At 45.8% G+C, this 16,538-nt stretch overlaps 1 protein-coding gene across 4 annotated transcripts in view; it reads left to right on the forward strand.

The window, feature by feature from the left end:
- Positions 1-224: 224 nt before the first annotated feature.
- The window catches only part of LOC136060480 (uncharacterized), a 50,188-nt gene continuing 33,874 nt past the window's right edge, over positions 225-16,538 (forward strand). Inside the window, exons 1-2 of one of the 4 annotated variants that reach the window (XR_010623366.1) lie at positions 225-659; positions 15,746-15,821. Coding sequence is in view for 3 of the 4 variants with exons in the window: in XM_065755059.1 (XP_065611131.1) it covers positions 591-659; positions 15,746-15,821 (145 nt within the window). In the remaining variant the exon portion in view is untranslated. The remainder of the gene's footprint in view (positions 660-15,745; positions 15,822-16,538) is intronic. The other 3 variants (XM_065755059.1, XM_065755069.1, XM_065755050.1) reach the window with 3 other exon arrangements.

Below are 16,538 nucleotides of genomic sequence, written 5' to 3' on the forward strand. Positions count from 1 at the left end.
CGGCCAGGAGAGCCCTGCAGCTGTCAAGCACTACGAGACACGGCCCTCGTCCTCACAGCCGTGAGGGGGCTGGGCGCGGGGCCCTTTAAGCGGAGTCCCTCCCTCAGCCCGCTCCGGCCGACCAATGGGCGCCGCGGCTGCGGCGCCGCTGCCTGGGCGCTCCCCGCTGCGGGCTGAGCGCGGGGCGGCCGCGGCCGTGCGGGGCCCGGTGCGGTGTGCGCGGGGACGCCATGCCCGGCGGGGGCCGCGGGGAGCGGCGCTGCTGCCGCGAGCGGAGCCCGGGGCCTCGAGCGGCGGGGGGGGTTCGCCGGCCCCCGGTGAGCGCCCGGCAGCGCGCCGCCTCCCTCCTTCCTGAAGCGTAGCGGGGGGAAGTGCGGTATTTATTTCTGTGGGGCCTCGCTCCGCCCCGCAGCCCCCAGCGAGGGGCAGGACCCAGGGCACGGCTGGCCGCAGCCTCGCCCCGCGCCGTGCCGTGCCGGGCGCTGGATGCCAGCCCCGCCGTGCTGCCGCGAGCCCGGCGGCGGCGGCGGCTCGGCGTTTGGAGGTGTGCGCGTGTGCTTAACCCCTTCTCGGCTCGTCGGACTTGTACCATGCTGAAGGTCCTCACCAAAAAGCTCAGGAACCAGACTTTGAACGAAATTCAGCCTTTCCAGCTAAAGGTAGAGATGGACGCTGTCGTGCCGGGTGCTTTCGGTTCGTGCAGGTGACGAGGGTCGGGAGCGGTAAGGGGCAGTAACTTGCGCTGTTTGTTACGCCCGGCCGATTTCCTTTGAGCCAGCGCGGTGGCAGGAGCTGGCCTGGGCTGTATCCCTGCTACCGAAGTCGTGTTCTTTGCGCATGGTAGGCTACGCAGGAGGCACGTGAAGACAAATGGTTCGTGTGCTTTTTCAGTCTAGACGTGCTTACTTTTAACGCCGCTCTTTCTCCGGGTACCTTTGTGTGCACGTAATCTGCAGCCAAGCAGCCCTCTCCGGACTAGAACCCTGCCTGCTAGGTGCTGTGCAAACACGGTTTGCCTGAAATGCCTTTCAGCTCAGTATTTGCATTTCTTTCCCTTCTGCTCCAGAAGGCTGCAATCTGAGCTGCTAGTTTGCAGCCTGGCTCCCTGCGTTGACCCATGGTTTTTCGAACTCTGCTCATGTCCTTCTTTAGCGTTCGAAAGAAAAGCTGGGATCGCAGATTCAGGACAAGGAATAGCTGAACCCTTCCTGCTACGTGCAAGGACGAATCTCTGAACCATATGCAGTGGGACAAAAATGGAGTCACAATCAGTTAGTTAGAAAGATTACTGAGTTGTGGGGTGGCAAAAGTATGAATGGAGGGGTACCCGCTCAAATCAGCAGTTTTTCTGGACCTGCAGCCATGCAGCTTGCAGTGTACTGGCTGGCCCTGAATAAAGAAGGGATGTGGGAAAAGCAGCAGCCCTCAGCGCCTGGGATGGGGGCTGGGGATTCTGCACACCAGGCTCCAGTGGAGCCTTTTGTATGTGCTACACAGAGGCAGATTGCAGTGCGGCCACACTTCTACACAGTCGCTCTGGACAGGCTGATGACAACTTTGTTAGTAAGGGAACTAATGTTGCCTCAGAGTTTTCTGTCTCTGTGCTTCTTCTTGCCAGTCTTGTGGTAGATGGGCTTGGATTTTGGTTTTGGAAATAAAATAGTGGTGTTATTTTGTGTTGGATAGTTACAGTGCAGAATACTTCTGTGCAGAGGCAATGGGGGGTTTCTTTTGGACAGTGTTTCTGGACCAAGTGGCTGCAATCACCTCCTTTAGCCTCGTTTTTTGTCTCTTGGGGCCTGAAGATGTGAAGCCTTAAGGCCCTTCTGAAGGAGCTGCTGGGGATATATACAGCATTCAGGATGCTGGAGTGCATACAGGGAAGCCTCAGGATGGGGTACCTGCAGCCATTTTGCTCACAGCAGTGCTAGGATTTTGTGCTGCCAACAGGTGGTCTGCATTTCTGCAGACTTGAGCTTGTGCTGTTTCTTGCAAGCGTAGATCCTCAGAGGTAGCCTTGCAGCCTGCTGTGGGATGTGGTACAATGACTGGTATACATGTGTACGGGCAGAAAGCCAAACTTGCAAACTGTGGGTTTATATGTGTTTTGTAGGCCTTTGGGGACCATGTGCAGCAGCCTGCTTTTACTTGAGCCTTGTACCAGCATACGAACCACTTAATTAGAGCATGCAGCACTTTGTCTCAGTGCAGGGCCAAACCTCTTTGCAGGTGAGGAGATGGCTTCCTGTGGCTGTGCTGTGCAATGAGTCTGGCTGTCCCACACCATCTCGATCTTCCTCAGTCCGTGGGGCTGTCAGATGCTGGCTGGGCTTGTGTGTCCTCAGCTGCCTTGCGTGAGTCTGTGGATGTCATCTGTGTAGTGCGTACATTTTTTGGCTTGCGTGGTACATGTGTTGTTTAAAAGATTCAGTTCTGCTTTCACTGAAACCTGGTAGAAAGTTAGTGAAGTGTGAGCATCATGTCAGGTCTGCAGTAGTGTAAATGGAGAATGAGCAATTAAAGTGGGTAGAATTAAGTACTCATCTCCATCCACCACCCAAACCAAGAGCTTTCTGAGCTTTAAAGGCAGTATGGTTAGCAGCTGCTCTCCTTCACTACCCACTTGCTTTTGCACTTTATGACCTTTGTTGGAAGCTCCCAAATTGAAGAGAAAACAAACTGCTGCTGTGTTTCAGGCTTGCAACAGTACTGCAATCAGGCAAAGTCCTGGGAGACTGTCCTTGGGTGAATAGTCAACTCATTTTTGTAAACTTGGGAGAGCTGACTGACCTCGGGTTGGCATCCTAGCTCTGGGAACTTTTTCAGGATGAAATTTCTGCCCACTGTGAAGATCTCCTTTTGGCAGCATGTCCTGAATTGGCTAAGTGTGGCTGTGATGAGTGTTTCTAGTCTTCTCCCCCTGGAGAAGCTGAGCGGCCTCATGTAGCGAATCTGGGATTATAACATGCATCAGCTGCTATTTGTTAGTGTTGTCCTTTAGGTAGTTGATCACTAGAGCTGCTGGGAGGGCTTTGACTTAAGAGGTGTGCTGGTGTTACCGAGAAACTTCTTGTCCCTTTATTGTCCTTTTCACCTGCCTTTGGGGTAGTGTGTTCAGCCAGCAGTTCCTGGTCAGAGTGACTGGGCTGTGAAGCTTGATAGTTAGAGTTCATTCTTAGTCCTGCTGCCTCCTGGCTGGACATTCACTTCTCTGCAATGGAGGCAGCTCAGTGGCAGCTTCTGAACTGCTGTGGTTCACAGTCCAGCCTTTTGGCTTGGAGTCCTTCAGTTGCTGCAGCCAAGCTCAAGAAAGGATCTGTAAGTTGAAATCTTATTCCTCTTGCTTTGATTGCCTGGTGTTCTTTACTAGAGATTAGGCCAGATTTAGATACCTACAATGTTTGGCTAGAAACTAGAGCCAGCAATAGCTCTGAATGTATGGGCTAGGGATCATCTCTGGTAACAGCTGGCAACTGAGTCTGGTCTAGAGCAGGAGGCTTTCAAGATGTGTGTCCTGGGGTTGCGTGTGGGTTATGGGATGGAGCGCTGAGCCCTCAAGAGCTCTCTGCCCAGTTCACAGGGGGCTTGCTACAAATGAAATGCCTTGCTCATCCCCGCACTTTGGGGCAGGTGTTTCTGAGTATCTCTTCAACTCTTGTGCTCCTACCTACCCCTACTTTGCCCCACCCACATGTGTAGTGAGTAAAGTGCAGGAGTCTGTTTTGTAAGCTTTGCTTGCAGGCGAGCTCCTTGGGGCAGGGAGCATCTGCTTGTTACAAGTCTGTGCATTGCCAGTCAAACTAAATCCTTAACTGGCAGCTCTAGGTGTTAGCAAAAAGAAGCAGTTGGGTTGTGGTGTATAAAATTAACTGGCTGAGACATGCAGCTGAACAGAGCTTGGCACTTGAAGGGCGGCAATACCACTCCAGCTTCTCTATCAATGCAAATGGCTTTGGAGATTATGCAGGTGATGCTTTAATCTACAAAAGTTGTTGAGTTTACCTGCAAATTAGGCATGCTCCTTTTTGACTAGGGTAGAGTTACTTAAGACGTATTTCCTTAATCAATGAAATGAAGTCACATGCAGATCTGTTCTAGTCACAGAGAACTGCTTTCTGTGTTGTGTAATTCTAGCCTCACGCTTGCTTAAAAGGGAAGTGTGGTCTGGGCACTAACAAAGCCACCATGTCAGCTTTCTTCACGTATCCTTGTGGCTTGCACTTGTGCCTGTTCAGTGATGGGGACTAGCAGTTAATGTCAGCTATTTTCTGCTGGCATCTGTACCTGGAGTCAGCTATAAGGCTCGGGGCTGGCTGGTTCTGAGGGGTGTCTGGGCATCATTCTGGCCCTGCTCCTTGGTTGGCTGTGTATGGTGTGCCTCAGGCCTGCAGGAGGGGACTGGTAAGACCCTGTCCCAATGGGAGCTGGTTACTCTGCAGAGCAGGAGGGCTATTAAACTTTTTCTTGAATCAAAATATAACCAAGCAGCTCCCTTATTATTGATGCACAGTGGGTGTGCCCTGAAAGATCTGTTCCAAGGCTCATGCTTTATTATGAGTGAGGATAGATTAATTGCTGACTGCTTGTCACGTGCTCAGCCAGCCACTGGCCTTCAGGCCGGCTGATGGCAGCTTGGCACAATGAGAACTTAACTTTGTCTGTCTCCGATGGTGTGTGAAGCTGTTCTCTGCTTTGAGGATTTTCAGCACATCCCACTGAACAGGTTCATTGCTTCAGGGCTATAGGAGTCTGCTTTAAACCAGAGCTTTGCTATTCTTCCTTTTAACACCTGGTAACACAAGATGCTCCTGGTTTGTCTTAATCTCACTCAGAAGGAGGACAAGCAGTTACATGAATGTGTGTAAGTACAGTTTTGGCTGAGGCCTGAAGTTAGACTACTGATAATAGTCATCCTTTCAGCTGGCCTCATTTATGAATTAACATAGGCTAGATTCAGATAAATGAGAGCTCCTCACATACCCTGCCACAAAGAGATGTCACTACTTTCTGTGTATTTCCCAATTCTTGTTTTTATTTGAATGAAAAACTGAATTCTGAAAATATAATCCTATATATTTAACTTCTGCATTTCAGTGAAAACAGATTAATCCATTTTACTTCGCTAGACAGTGCAGTTCTACTTAATTCCCTGCCGTTGTCATGCACCATCTTACAGCTCCAGAATTGCTCAGTTTTGGATGCTAAAGGTTTTCTTGAGCAGAAATATGGCTTATATTTGCAGTGAAAACAGAAAGTGGACTCAGATAGTCAATTATTTTTATGGCTTTTGCAAAACAGTGTTTTTTTGCTTTGTGTTTTGTTTTAATTATTATGTGTTTGTTTTGAAGTGCAAAGTTAAGCTTCCCTTCACTTAAGACATCTGTGTAGAGTGGAAATTGGGCAGGGCACCACTCTGCCATAGCATCAAAATCTCTGGCTGTTCCTGGAATGTGTCTGGGGTCACAGGAGTGTTACTGGGATGTCTCAGTATGGGAACTGAGATCTATGTGTATTTTTCATTGGGGAATACACTCCCGCCCACAGTGTGGGCAGCGTCAGCCCTTCTTCTCCTCGCGTTTATCTGGAGCCCCTATTCAGAGGGATGTGGGTTGCTGAAGGGAGCTGTTCCTAGCAACCAAATCACAGCTATGGATGCACTCAGGCCTGTTTTCTGCTGCAGCAACTTTTGTACGTGGCTGTGGGCAGAGCTCACATGTCCTGTCACCGTCATTGACCAGCACAGTCAGCCAACTGAGCTGTTTTGAAAAGGAACGAGCACCACCCACAGCTGTTCCATGTGAACACCCAGACAAAGATTTAGAGAAGTTGATTAGTTGTGGCTGTGGTTTGTACAGAAAGCATTCCCTATAAAGTATGAACTCTTCTTAGACACAGCCTCTCTCCTCTGTGACCCAGGTCTGAAGATCTATGTAAAGAATGTGTGGCCCAATCTGACCTATGCAGAGCTGTTTCTTTGCCAACCCAGGCATAGGCCTGCCCAAGCTGTAGGGACGTGGAGCACAATTTGAAGAGGTATGGTTTCTTCTGGACCAGCTTGGTCACTACCTGGGGATGTGCAGCTCATGGTTCTGCTGGGCTCTTGTCTATTCTTCTGTCTTCTGCTGTGTTTTTGTTTTTACCTCTCATGCCCATTATAGCCTCCGCTCTATTGTGGGCTGGTCTGTGTGGGCATTGACCTGGACTCCACGTGTATGGAGTATGCACTGTGATTGTTGCGGTGCATCTTGGAAACTGGCTGAGGCAGAGGGAGCAGATCATACATGGAGCAGTCTTTCTTCCTCCTCTGCAATTACTTGGGCACACCAAATAGGGGGCAAGGTGGACCCAAAAGAGCTAGACTACAACAACAAAGCATCCGTTGTGTGTGTATCATGTGAAAAGATCACATGGTAGCCTATGTAGACTAGCTTTGGTAGCCTTATGGAGAGTGAAACGCTGTAGATAATTAAAGAAAGTTCCTGGAGGACATAATAAAGCATTTTATTAGGAAGACTTGTGGCAAAGCTGCCATGAACTGCTTTTGCAGTAATCCCAATCATGGATCTTTCTAGTTGCTCTGTGTCAGCTGGGGCAGTTGCGGATTAGAGCCCAAATCAGCTCCAAAATCAGCTCATATGACAAAACCGAAGAATTCAGAATTGGAAACACCTTCGAGGAAAAAAGCAGCCAGTGCCTGGGTCTGGGTGCCCTTAAGGAGATTTTGCTTAGGTAATATTTCTGTCCCACCTTGGGAATGAACAAAACTCACTTTGGGTATGGATGAAGTTTCTTGCCTGACTGCAAGGCAAATGGTCCTTTGAATGAAGTGCACCCTGACACCCCAACAGTCATTCAGATCTGCAGTGACAATGGACAGACCTTGGTTTCTGACACGTGTAAGGAACAAAATGTATTGATTGGCCCTGAGCAGCTGATTAATCAGTTAGACTGGGCTGCGGGCATAGTTTTGAGCCAGTGGTTTCTAGAACTGAAGAATTCAGTTGCTAATGGCATAAAGGTTCTGTCCCCTCCTGCTGCTTTTGTTCAGAAATGGGTCTGACCATACTTCCTTCTAAAGGTTTGTGCTGTTTCTCTGATGCAGGTTCTTTCCTTTTCTTTTTTATTCTTTTTTCTTTCTTATTTCAAACTGTTGTCCTCCCCTCTTGTCATCAGAGGTCAGTTTGCCATGATCTTTATTGGCCTGATGAGAAGAAAATCTAACATGATTGAATGGGGAATTTCCTATCTTGAGTAAAGTTGCCTCAGAGACAGCTAGGTCTTCCAGTTTGCTGAGAGTGGGTCTTGTTATAAGATGGGAAAACATAAAGTAATCCTTCTGTGTCCTGTTACTCAGTTGTTACACAAAAAGCTGAGTGGTTGTTTCAGGCAGTTGTCTGCAGCCTGATTGTTTTTATGTGCATTTATATGTTAATTTCTGAGAATTGATTATTAAGAACTGAAAGTTTTGTGGCTAAAGGGTAAAGTGAAGAATGACACAGGAAATGAAGCATATAAAGCAACATAATTTAAAAGTTTAAAAAATCAACAGCTACTGTGTCGTATATTTATTTTTCCATGGAAGACCCTTTATTCTGGCTTTGATAGAACAAACTGTTCTTAGGAAACTGGTATTTTGCAGAGAACTGCAGCGTAGGGCAACTTCCTCTGCCTCTCACCTGGAGTGATGTGTGGAGGTGCCAGTTTAGTATGCTTGGTTGCTCTCTGTGGTGTGTGAATTGAGTCAATTCTGCAAGAAAACCATTGGGTTTTGTCCTCTGCATCCACTTGGACCATAACACCACATGTAATTGTGTGTTAATTGCTATACGGTCTGCTCCCATGATCAGGCTCAGGAGCACCCGCCCCATGGTACACCTACAGTTCATTTCCCCCATCTGCTATAGCAGCTGGAAGTAGGCACCTGAGAGAGTTGTAAGAACAGTGTGCTTTAGTCTCAAGAGCTTCCTGAGATGGGACTGCTATCTCTACACTAATACCGCAGTGGACTCGTTTTACCTGAACCAGCTCCCTGGAATCAATATGAAGTCTTTGCATCCAGTGCTGCAATGAGTTTTACACCTTGACTTACATGCTGAAGGATCACCCATTGTTTGTTTTGAAATGCCTCTTATTAATTTGATTTTGTGCTTTCTGGCTCAGAAATACTGGAGAAGTGAGTAAGCATTCAGATATTGTGTTTGTGCCACTCCCTCCATGTACTGGGCAAACTGCTGGGAATCATGTAATGTTACTGGGAAAGGATCTGGTTCATGGAGAGCCAGGGCAGTTTTTCATGGTCATTCCTCTTCCTTTAAGGTTGACTGACCATATTGATCAAAGATCTCATTTTGAGGGCTGATCCTATATTACTGGCTTGCTCTATGATAAAACAAGTTGGCTCTGGTGTAAATCCATAGAAATGAAGTATCTTGCATCTGCTTGCACTCAAAAGGGTTAATGTGGGATTTTTAGAGGAGAAGCCTGAAATGTCTCATGTGCTCCAAATGCATTTTCCAGACTGTAAGGCTTTGTTTCTTGTGTTTGTGAATCTGGCTAATGTAGTTCTTTATGGCTGAGCAGAGGTGAGTGTCGAGTGAGGTCTCCCAAAACAAGCAACTTCTCTTCAGCTATTGAAGTATCCCATGGCAATGGCAGTTGCCCTCTGGGTCTGCAGAGGAGAAAATGGAAAAACTGTTACCAGATGTGTTGTATATGCCAGCTCCTGTCAGGCTGCACTGGCTGAAGAGACCCGTGCAATGCTGGAGAGCTGCTATAAGATGTTGAGAAGCTGGCCTGCATGAGGGCAGCTCTTCTCAGCATGGCCATGTAGTTACTGTGCTTAGGCCTCTGTGAGTGGGGTGGGAGTTGGGAGGAGTGTGTTGAAATCCCTGTAGGCTAAGCAGGACGGTTGGCAGTGGTGTGAGCAGCCATCACCCATCATACCTTGTTTGTAGGTATGAGACACATGAGGTCTGTGCTGTAGGTCCCTCAGGTTCTTGGTATTCCTTGAACTGTCCTCCCCTCCTGTCTGAGAGAGCTCTCAGCCTGTGATAAGTAGTGTTGTTTTTAATCTGTTTGGAGATGAGGTTCAGCAGCACATGGGCTGTAAATTGTAGATGAAGCTCAGTTGCTGTATCTGTATCTCAGTTGCTGTGCAGGCTCTGTAATGGAAGTAGAGCTTTGGGCTTTAATCCTTCAGGCTCCTTCTTGTCTTCCTGACTGCTGTGCCTTGTGGTGTCAGCGCTGCTAAATAGCACTGATCCTGAGCTGACCTTCTTGCTAGGGGATCTCTTTGCAGCACAACTGTTTTGTAGGTTGCTTCTTTCTAACACATTCCTGACAGATTATTTTGACACTGCTTTCTTTGCTAATTCCTTTCTGAGCTGTGCACGTAGAAAGCTGTCTCTGTGCATTGGATTAGAAAGGTGACAGGTGAATCCTGGTCTTCCAGAATTCCATAAAACTTGGGTATGGTTTAGCCATGCGTCTCTTTATTACATCAGCAAAGACACGAACAAAGTAACGCAGAAATGGAGAGAAATAACTGGCTCCATTGCATGCAGGTGCCTGCTGTCTGAGGCAGAGCTGAGCTGTGTATTTTGCTCTGTATATGGTTTCTGGTACCGCAGTGAATTCTCTAAACCTCAACCATCCTCTTAAGCTAGAGATGTAAAACATTAATAACTATAAAATGAGCAATAACTGTCTTTATTGTCAAGACTTGGTGACTTGTGGTCGCTGCAGTGTCTCTGCCTCCCTCGGATCTGTGAAGCCTCTGAACATCAGTAGGTCCCAGGCCTGTGCAGACTGTGTCTGACTACTAGAAGCATTCCCACCATAACAAACAAGCAGCAGGAATGGCTTTGCTGTCTTCAGCGTGGGACAGGCCAGGAAAACAAGGGCCACGGGGAGTGCTGTGTCTCACCAGCCCATCAGCAGTTTCAGTGTCTCAGCCAGTTGGCTGCTCTGTCATGCAAGGCAGTGTTCAAGGGTTGCAGGCCCTAGGTTTGAATCCTAGCCATTTGCAGGAAAGTGGGGAAAGAATTCTGGAGGCAGAGCTATGATGAAAAATTAAAGCAAAATCAAGAAAGAATCCTGAAGGATTTTCTGAGGTAGGACTGTGCTGGTTGGAAGCCTAGCTGTTGATGGACTGCAGCTGTAAAGCTGTATTTGAGCAGTCATTTTTCTCTTGTAGATGTCTGAAGACTAAACTAAGCCTTTCATTTCAAACTACTGCTTTTATCGAAGAGAGGGCAAGTATTACAGTTCAGTTTGCTAGCATAAGTGGTTGTTGCAATGCTGAATATCTCTAAAAGAAAAATTAAAGCAGAACTTGAGAGAAAAAGGAAGTTAGTTGATTTGAAGGTCTGTTTGACTCACTCCTTCCCTATTCCACGTGCTGTTCCACAGCTCATAACTGCTTTTCAACATCTCATTGTCTCTCTTGTTTTCCCACTCTCTCCAATTCAGATTTGCCTTAGGTGTGGAATGATGGCACCTCCTTCATTCAGGATCAGGCGATGTCCCATGGCAACTGCTGCTATTGTTGACCTGGAAAAATAACTAGGGAAATTTAAGTAAAATGTTTTTAGCTAAGTCCAAGTCAGCACTTTAGGTGTAGAAGAACAGCATTTTTCCAGCTTGAAGGGAACAAGTGAGTGAGTGGAGAGGCTCTTAGTTCATTTCCCCCCCACTGCTCCTTTTTCATGGCTTGTGTCACAGATGTTTTCAGCAGTTGCATCATGAGGATCTTGCAAAGCATTGGAACAGGCTGCAGTCAGCGCAGGGAAGGAACTCTCTCCTCCCCAGTTGCATGGAAACATCTTTGCTTAAATACTTTGCACATCCAGATTATTGCATACTGAAAAGGCTAGGCAAATGCTTCTGCACATTTCCACGAGCTGTAAGATGTTCTGTGCTCACTTGCACTCTTCCAGCTCTTCAGGTTGCATGCAGTTAGCTGGATGCTTGTCTTGCTTCTCCTCATGCTCCAAACAACTCCACTCATTCTTTATTTTTTTTTTTTAGGGCAGTACAGCCAGTAAGTGAGGACTGCTGGGAAAGATTTCTGCCATAGAAATAAGACTGCCTTTTCTTCTGTAAGCTCATAAGTGATTATTAATGTAACTAATTTTGATCATATGATAGTTTAATTTCTCCTCTGTAAGCAAAGACCAGGGGAAAAGCTGCAGATTAATAGGATTTCTTTTATTGTGCAAATACAACAGTGTTTCAGGTCTTTAAGAGTGGCTGGGCCTCTTAGGGCCTGGGCAATTCTGGGTGCAGCTACTTTTCATTACTCATCTGACAAGCAGCAATGGGGAGGAATCAGATTTTGTCTTTAGCTTTTTCTTACATTTCCTTCTTTGTCTTTTATGGTATATCTCTCCCTAAGTTAAATGTTTTGGTCTCATTTCCTCTTAATTATTACCTGGCTATTGCATACAAAACCATCTTTGCTTACTGGAAGTTGTTGCAAAATCAGATGTGTGGGGAAGTTTGTGTTTCCATCTGGTGCAGCAGGTGTCCTTAACCTGACAGGATGCATGTCTGGTGCTGGAAGACCCAGGTATAAGGCTGTAATCCACATTAACAGGAAGCTTCTGTCTTTGAACTTCAGATCTCTGCATTTCTGCAGAGTGGGTGGATGGACATCTGCTCTTGTGGTTTTGTGCCATGGCTTGTAAATGTTCACATCTATTTTAACTGGAGATTTTCTTTGTGTGACTTGTGTACACTGTGTATGGGGCACAGTCCTGAGTAGCATTATCTTGCTGTCCCACCCAGAGCAGAGTACAGGACAAGAAGATTTCAAGAGATTCCTTCTGATCTAAACAGTTCTGCAATGCATGTGCTGTGAATGGAGCAGGATTTAGGGGGATCTTGGATGTGGAGATCAAGTTGTGTTATCACAGTGTTGCTGTTCAGAATTCATGAGGCAAACAGGACTGTGCTGCCTAAGACAAAAGTACATTTTTGACTGAGGTAAGACAGACACTTTAGAAGGGAAGCTGGAGCCTTGAACACAGTACTGCTGTATTTAGTGAGATGCTATTGAAGAGAGGAAAATGACTATTCTTAGGCTACAAGTTACAAGGAAGAGAGCGTTTATCTCCCACTGATCAGAGCATTTGACTTCCTGTATCTTTATAGTTCTGGAAATGATTTGAATTCATACAAATGTTCAGTCCTCTTTAAAATATTAAATTAACATTTGCCTGTGTGGTGTGTTATGATGTAGCAGAAATGCTAAGTCATGGCCTGAAGCTGTGATGGAGCACCTGGTGGGAAAGCGGGGCCAACCTAGGGAGCTCAGCTGCATGCAATACACCTGTGTGACCAGAAGGGGTGTAGCCAGGATCCATCCCTCCCCAGACCTCATTTAAAGGTTGGCAGTGCAGGCAAGGGTATCTTGCTGGAAATCCCTGCCTACTTTGGCTTTCTAAAGGTTAAGGTATCTATAAAATTTGAACTTTGTGAGATTAATGCTTCTTCCCTATGAACAGTGATTCTCTGATATGCTTGGAACAAGGGAGCTAGCATCTCATACGCAGAAGGTTGGGAGACTTCATTTCTCAAAACTGTGATATAATTGTGAAAGGATTTACTAATAAAAGGAGGTTTTAATAATACTGAAATAGCCCTGACAAATGACTAATGGTGGGGGGGAGGGAATGATTGTCTGTGGCTGAAGGATGGGAAGGCCAAGCAGGACAGGTTTTGCATATACATATCTCACAAACAATCATAGATGAGAGTTCTTCTGAAAGAGAGTGCCAGTTTTGTGACATTGGAGGGAAGCTGACTTCTGAGTCTCATTTTTTTAATTCTTTCAGTCATGCATAAGCTGCACAATTGCTGGGTTTTAGGGCTTTTTTAAAAATATTTTTTAATTATTTTTTTAATATTTTCATAATGTATATCATAGACTGATTTCAGTGGGTAGTCTAGAGCAAAGGTTTAACAAACCAGCAGAAGTAGAAGTCTGAATGTCATGAGGGGTGGCCTACTGGTCAGATGTTCTTCCTAGACAAAAGATTGGTATTACAAAGAGTAGCACTTAATATGTTGCTATTAAGTTGTTTGAAGAGTGGGTGCTTGCTTTTCCAAACATCATGAGGATGATTAGCAACATTATGGAAGCCTCTTTTTTCCATGAACCTTTTGTATTGTCCTACAACTGTAGTTTCTTCGGTATGGGCAGAGGAACCAAATCCACAAACCCATTTTTTTTTTCTTGGTTGGAACAAGGTTTCTCGTCTTTCAAGTGTTTTGGACAAAACCTCCAGAGAAGTGTTCAAGGCAACTCAGGAGGGTTTAGTCTTGGGCTGTCTGTGGGACAGGGAACTTAGCGGAGACTAATTATTCATGATGAAACTAGGGGTCATCTAAATCGCCCTTGTGCAGGAAGCAGGTTAGCTGCATTGCCCTCGTATGGGGAGGGCTGGGTGTTTTGGGAGTGCAGGACGAGTAGACACGCAGACCTTCAAAATGTCAGTCACTGATTCAAATCCAACTCCTGTTTTAATCATCTCAAGCCAGTGACGTTGTACAATGGCTCTTTGACCTGTATGTGTTAAGCGTCACAGCCTGTCTAGTTGGAGGCAGAATGATCCCATGTATTGGCATTCTCACGGTATAAAGCTCAGAGCCGATAGGTTTCCCACGCAGAGATGTTAAACCTCATTGAAAATCCAGCCATGTCCAAATTTATTTATTTATTTAGCTCTTGTTATTTATTTTTTTATGTGTAAATGAGCAACAAAGTAAGGTCAGTACCTCTCAGGTTAGAACTGGAGCCCTGGCTTTTGTTCCAATGACAAGGCTGCTGTCTGTTTGTTCAGCAGCCAGCACAATGGTATCTTGGTGTCAGCTGCCCACCCCTCTGTGGCACAAACAGGGTATTATACCTGTTCTGGGGACAGCTAGTACTCTGTTTATTTGGCAGTGTTCCTCAACACCAGCCGCCTTTATTAAATAATGCATATGTGTGAATGTATACAAGAAAGTTGTGGTGGAAAAACCTATGTACTTGAAGATTGGAAGCACAGATAAATCTTGGCTGCTTTCCCCAGTCATGATTCGACAGCTGGAAAAGTAGCTTGAAAAGACCAGCAAGGTAGAAAGATATACTTTATGGCTTCTTAAAGGTCCTTGTAGGTATGGAAAGTTAAAAGGTAGCTTAAAAAAAATGTTGCCAGCAGACTTCTTTAGGGGTAGAAAAAAAATATCTCTAGGGGATGGTGACGAAGTAGGTGAGTTGAACCACAGTATCTGTCAGATTTAGCATCAATCTGTATTTCTCTGCGTCAGTTGCATGTCTTTCACTTGGAGGCACCTAATTAAATGTAGTTGCACTTTTGGGTGTCTGGGAGGGTGAAATGCTGCAAGGACACTTCCCTAGAAACAGTGGTGGAGGGGAGATGAGTCCATGTCAGTATAATGGTTGCTTGCTGCCTCACCTTGTATAAAAGTCAAGCACAGCTTATGAAAGGCTTCTAAAGTGGGAAACACAGCATTGTAACTTTTGAAACTCATTGTTGCTGGATACTGTTGTAGCCAGGTAACTTGTGTGACTCAGAGAAAGCTACGAATGATGGGAGTATTTGTACTTATTTGGGTTAAAAAGGTGTAAAGGATAAAGCTCATCTTGCAGTGATCGTGTTATTCCAGTACTGTCTCTTGTGAGTGTTTCTGTTGAAGTACTTCATTTTCCTTTGACTCATTTCTTTTTGGCACTGCCAGAAGCACATAGTAAACCATGTGGCTCAAAGGTTTGGTTGAGTGTAATAACTTCTGTATGCTCTGTGCAGCAGATCAGAAGTCAGAACAAGGTAGGTAGGGTTTCTTCTACATGCAGCCGACTTCTGAGTTTTTGATATGACCTGTAGAAACCAGGATTCAGATCTCAGTCCTTCTCAGTAGGCTGCCACCAAGTTCGCTTAGTGCTAGAACACATGTAGGGTAAGTGGTATTTGCATATGCAGTAAGTGGCTTGCTCAAGTCTGTTGGCTGACTCGATGCAGATAGCTATGAAAATTCCTGATAGTCAAAATCCATGAGTTGTTGTTACTCTTGGGGCAAATATTTAAGGGTGTTCAGTTAAACTTTTGAGTATCGGAGTTGGCAGGGAGAGCGTAATGTTCTTAGTCACGTTTCTGTAAAGGCCTGTTTCTTTTATTTATGTTCTTCAGAGTCATGCTGTAGGTAAGTGAGATGTCTGTTCTTTTGTGGCTTGTATGTGTGTGCCTTCGAGGGGAAGTGTGGGTACATACATAAGATGGCTAAAGTTAACATGCCACATCCACTTGTGGGTGCCTTGTGAGATGATAGTGCTGTTGACAGGATGTCTTTTTTTTCCTTCCTCCCTATGGTGATGGGTTTTGAAGATTCAGTTGACCACCTGATGTGGATGTGGTAGGCCATGATGGTTATAAACAGTGCATTTGGGGAGCTAAGGACAGGGCATATTCGTTGTGCTTGGGAAAGAATCGGTGGTGCAGTAAGGTGGAAATAGTGGTAAGCTGTTTATTCTGTGTTGCTGCAAGTAAGAGGATGTGATGGGAGTCTGAGGTTGGGAGATGAGGGTATGTTTACAGGGAGGTGCTATGGTGGGCTGTGTGCGGTTAGATGGGGTGGATGCCTGCAGGATATGAGAAGGGGAGGGTGGGGGAAGTGGCTTGGGCAGCAGTGAGGCGATGCTCAGTGTTCATGATAAAGCCTTTTCTTTCTCCTTGCTCCCTAGATCTCCTACCCCCCAAGTGATGAGGACAGCGATGACTCTGAGGGAGAGAACCAGGAACTTGTTCAAATCGACAGAGGTAAAGGGACAAGATAGGAGGGCCCTGGAATACTGCAGTTGAAGCTTGTTTTGATTTTCACATGTGGTCTTGCAAGCACTTCCTTCACAGTCCCCACTGTACCACAACCAGATACATTAAGTCAGGCACCTTGAAGTTTTTGGAACCTCTCAGGGAGAAACTGATGCTATCAGATGCTATAGTCATGCTTTCCTTACCAGAGATGGATACCATTAACCACATGTTAAGCTGCTAGTACTGTAGTTGTGGGGTGGTCAATATTTCCTATCAGGTTTGCAGCAGAGCTGGAAGTGAAAATGTATTTTCTGTTCCATTCTTGTGCATCTGCATTGCCTTTATTCTAGGTTTTAATCTTTCTTTTCGCTTCCAGTTTTGACCTTCCTTTCCCCATGATCCTGGACTCATTTGTCTAATTAACTCTCCTGTACCACTGCTTTTGGGTAGCTCTGTTACTGAATCTAGCTAGACATCTTGGATAGAAGAGAGGTGTTTTGCCATTGTTTTTGAACATTATGTTTATTTGTAAGAAATGCTTCTGTGGAGCTGTAGTAGGTCTCTGCCAATTATACATGTCCTATTTTTTTATCCCAGTTAGTGAAATTCAAATGGATTTTGATGCTAGGGCAGGAGAAGTCAAATTCCTCACCCATAGAGCATGTCCAGCTAAAATTTTACCTTCAGAGCAGGCAATATATGCTGAGTTTATGGCTGAAGGCA

Source organism: Cyrtonyx montezumae, unplaced genomic scaffold (assembly GCF_038088225.1).
Source record: "Cyrtonyx montezumae isolate F1298 unplaced genomic scaffold, pur_monq_1.0 scaffold_0, whole genome shotgun sequence".
NCBI classification, from domain to species: domain Eukaryota; kingdom Metazoa; phylum Chordata; class Aves; order Galliformes; family Odontophoridae; genus Cyrtonyx; species Cyrtonyx montezumae.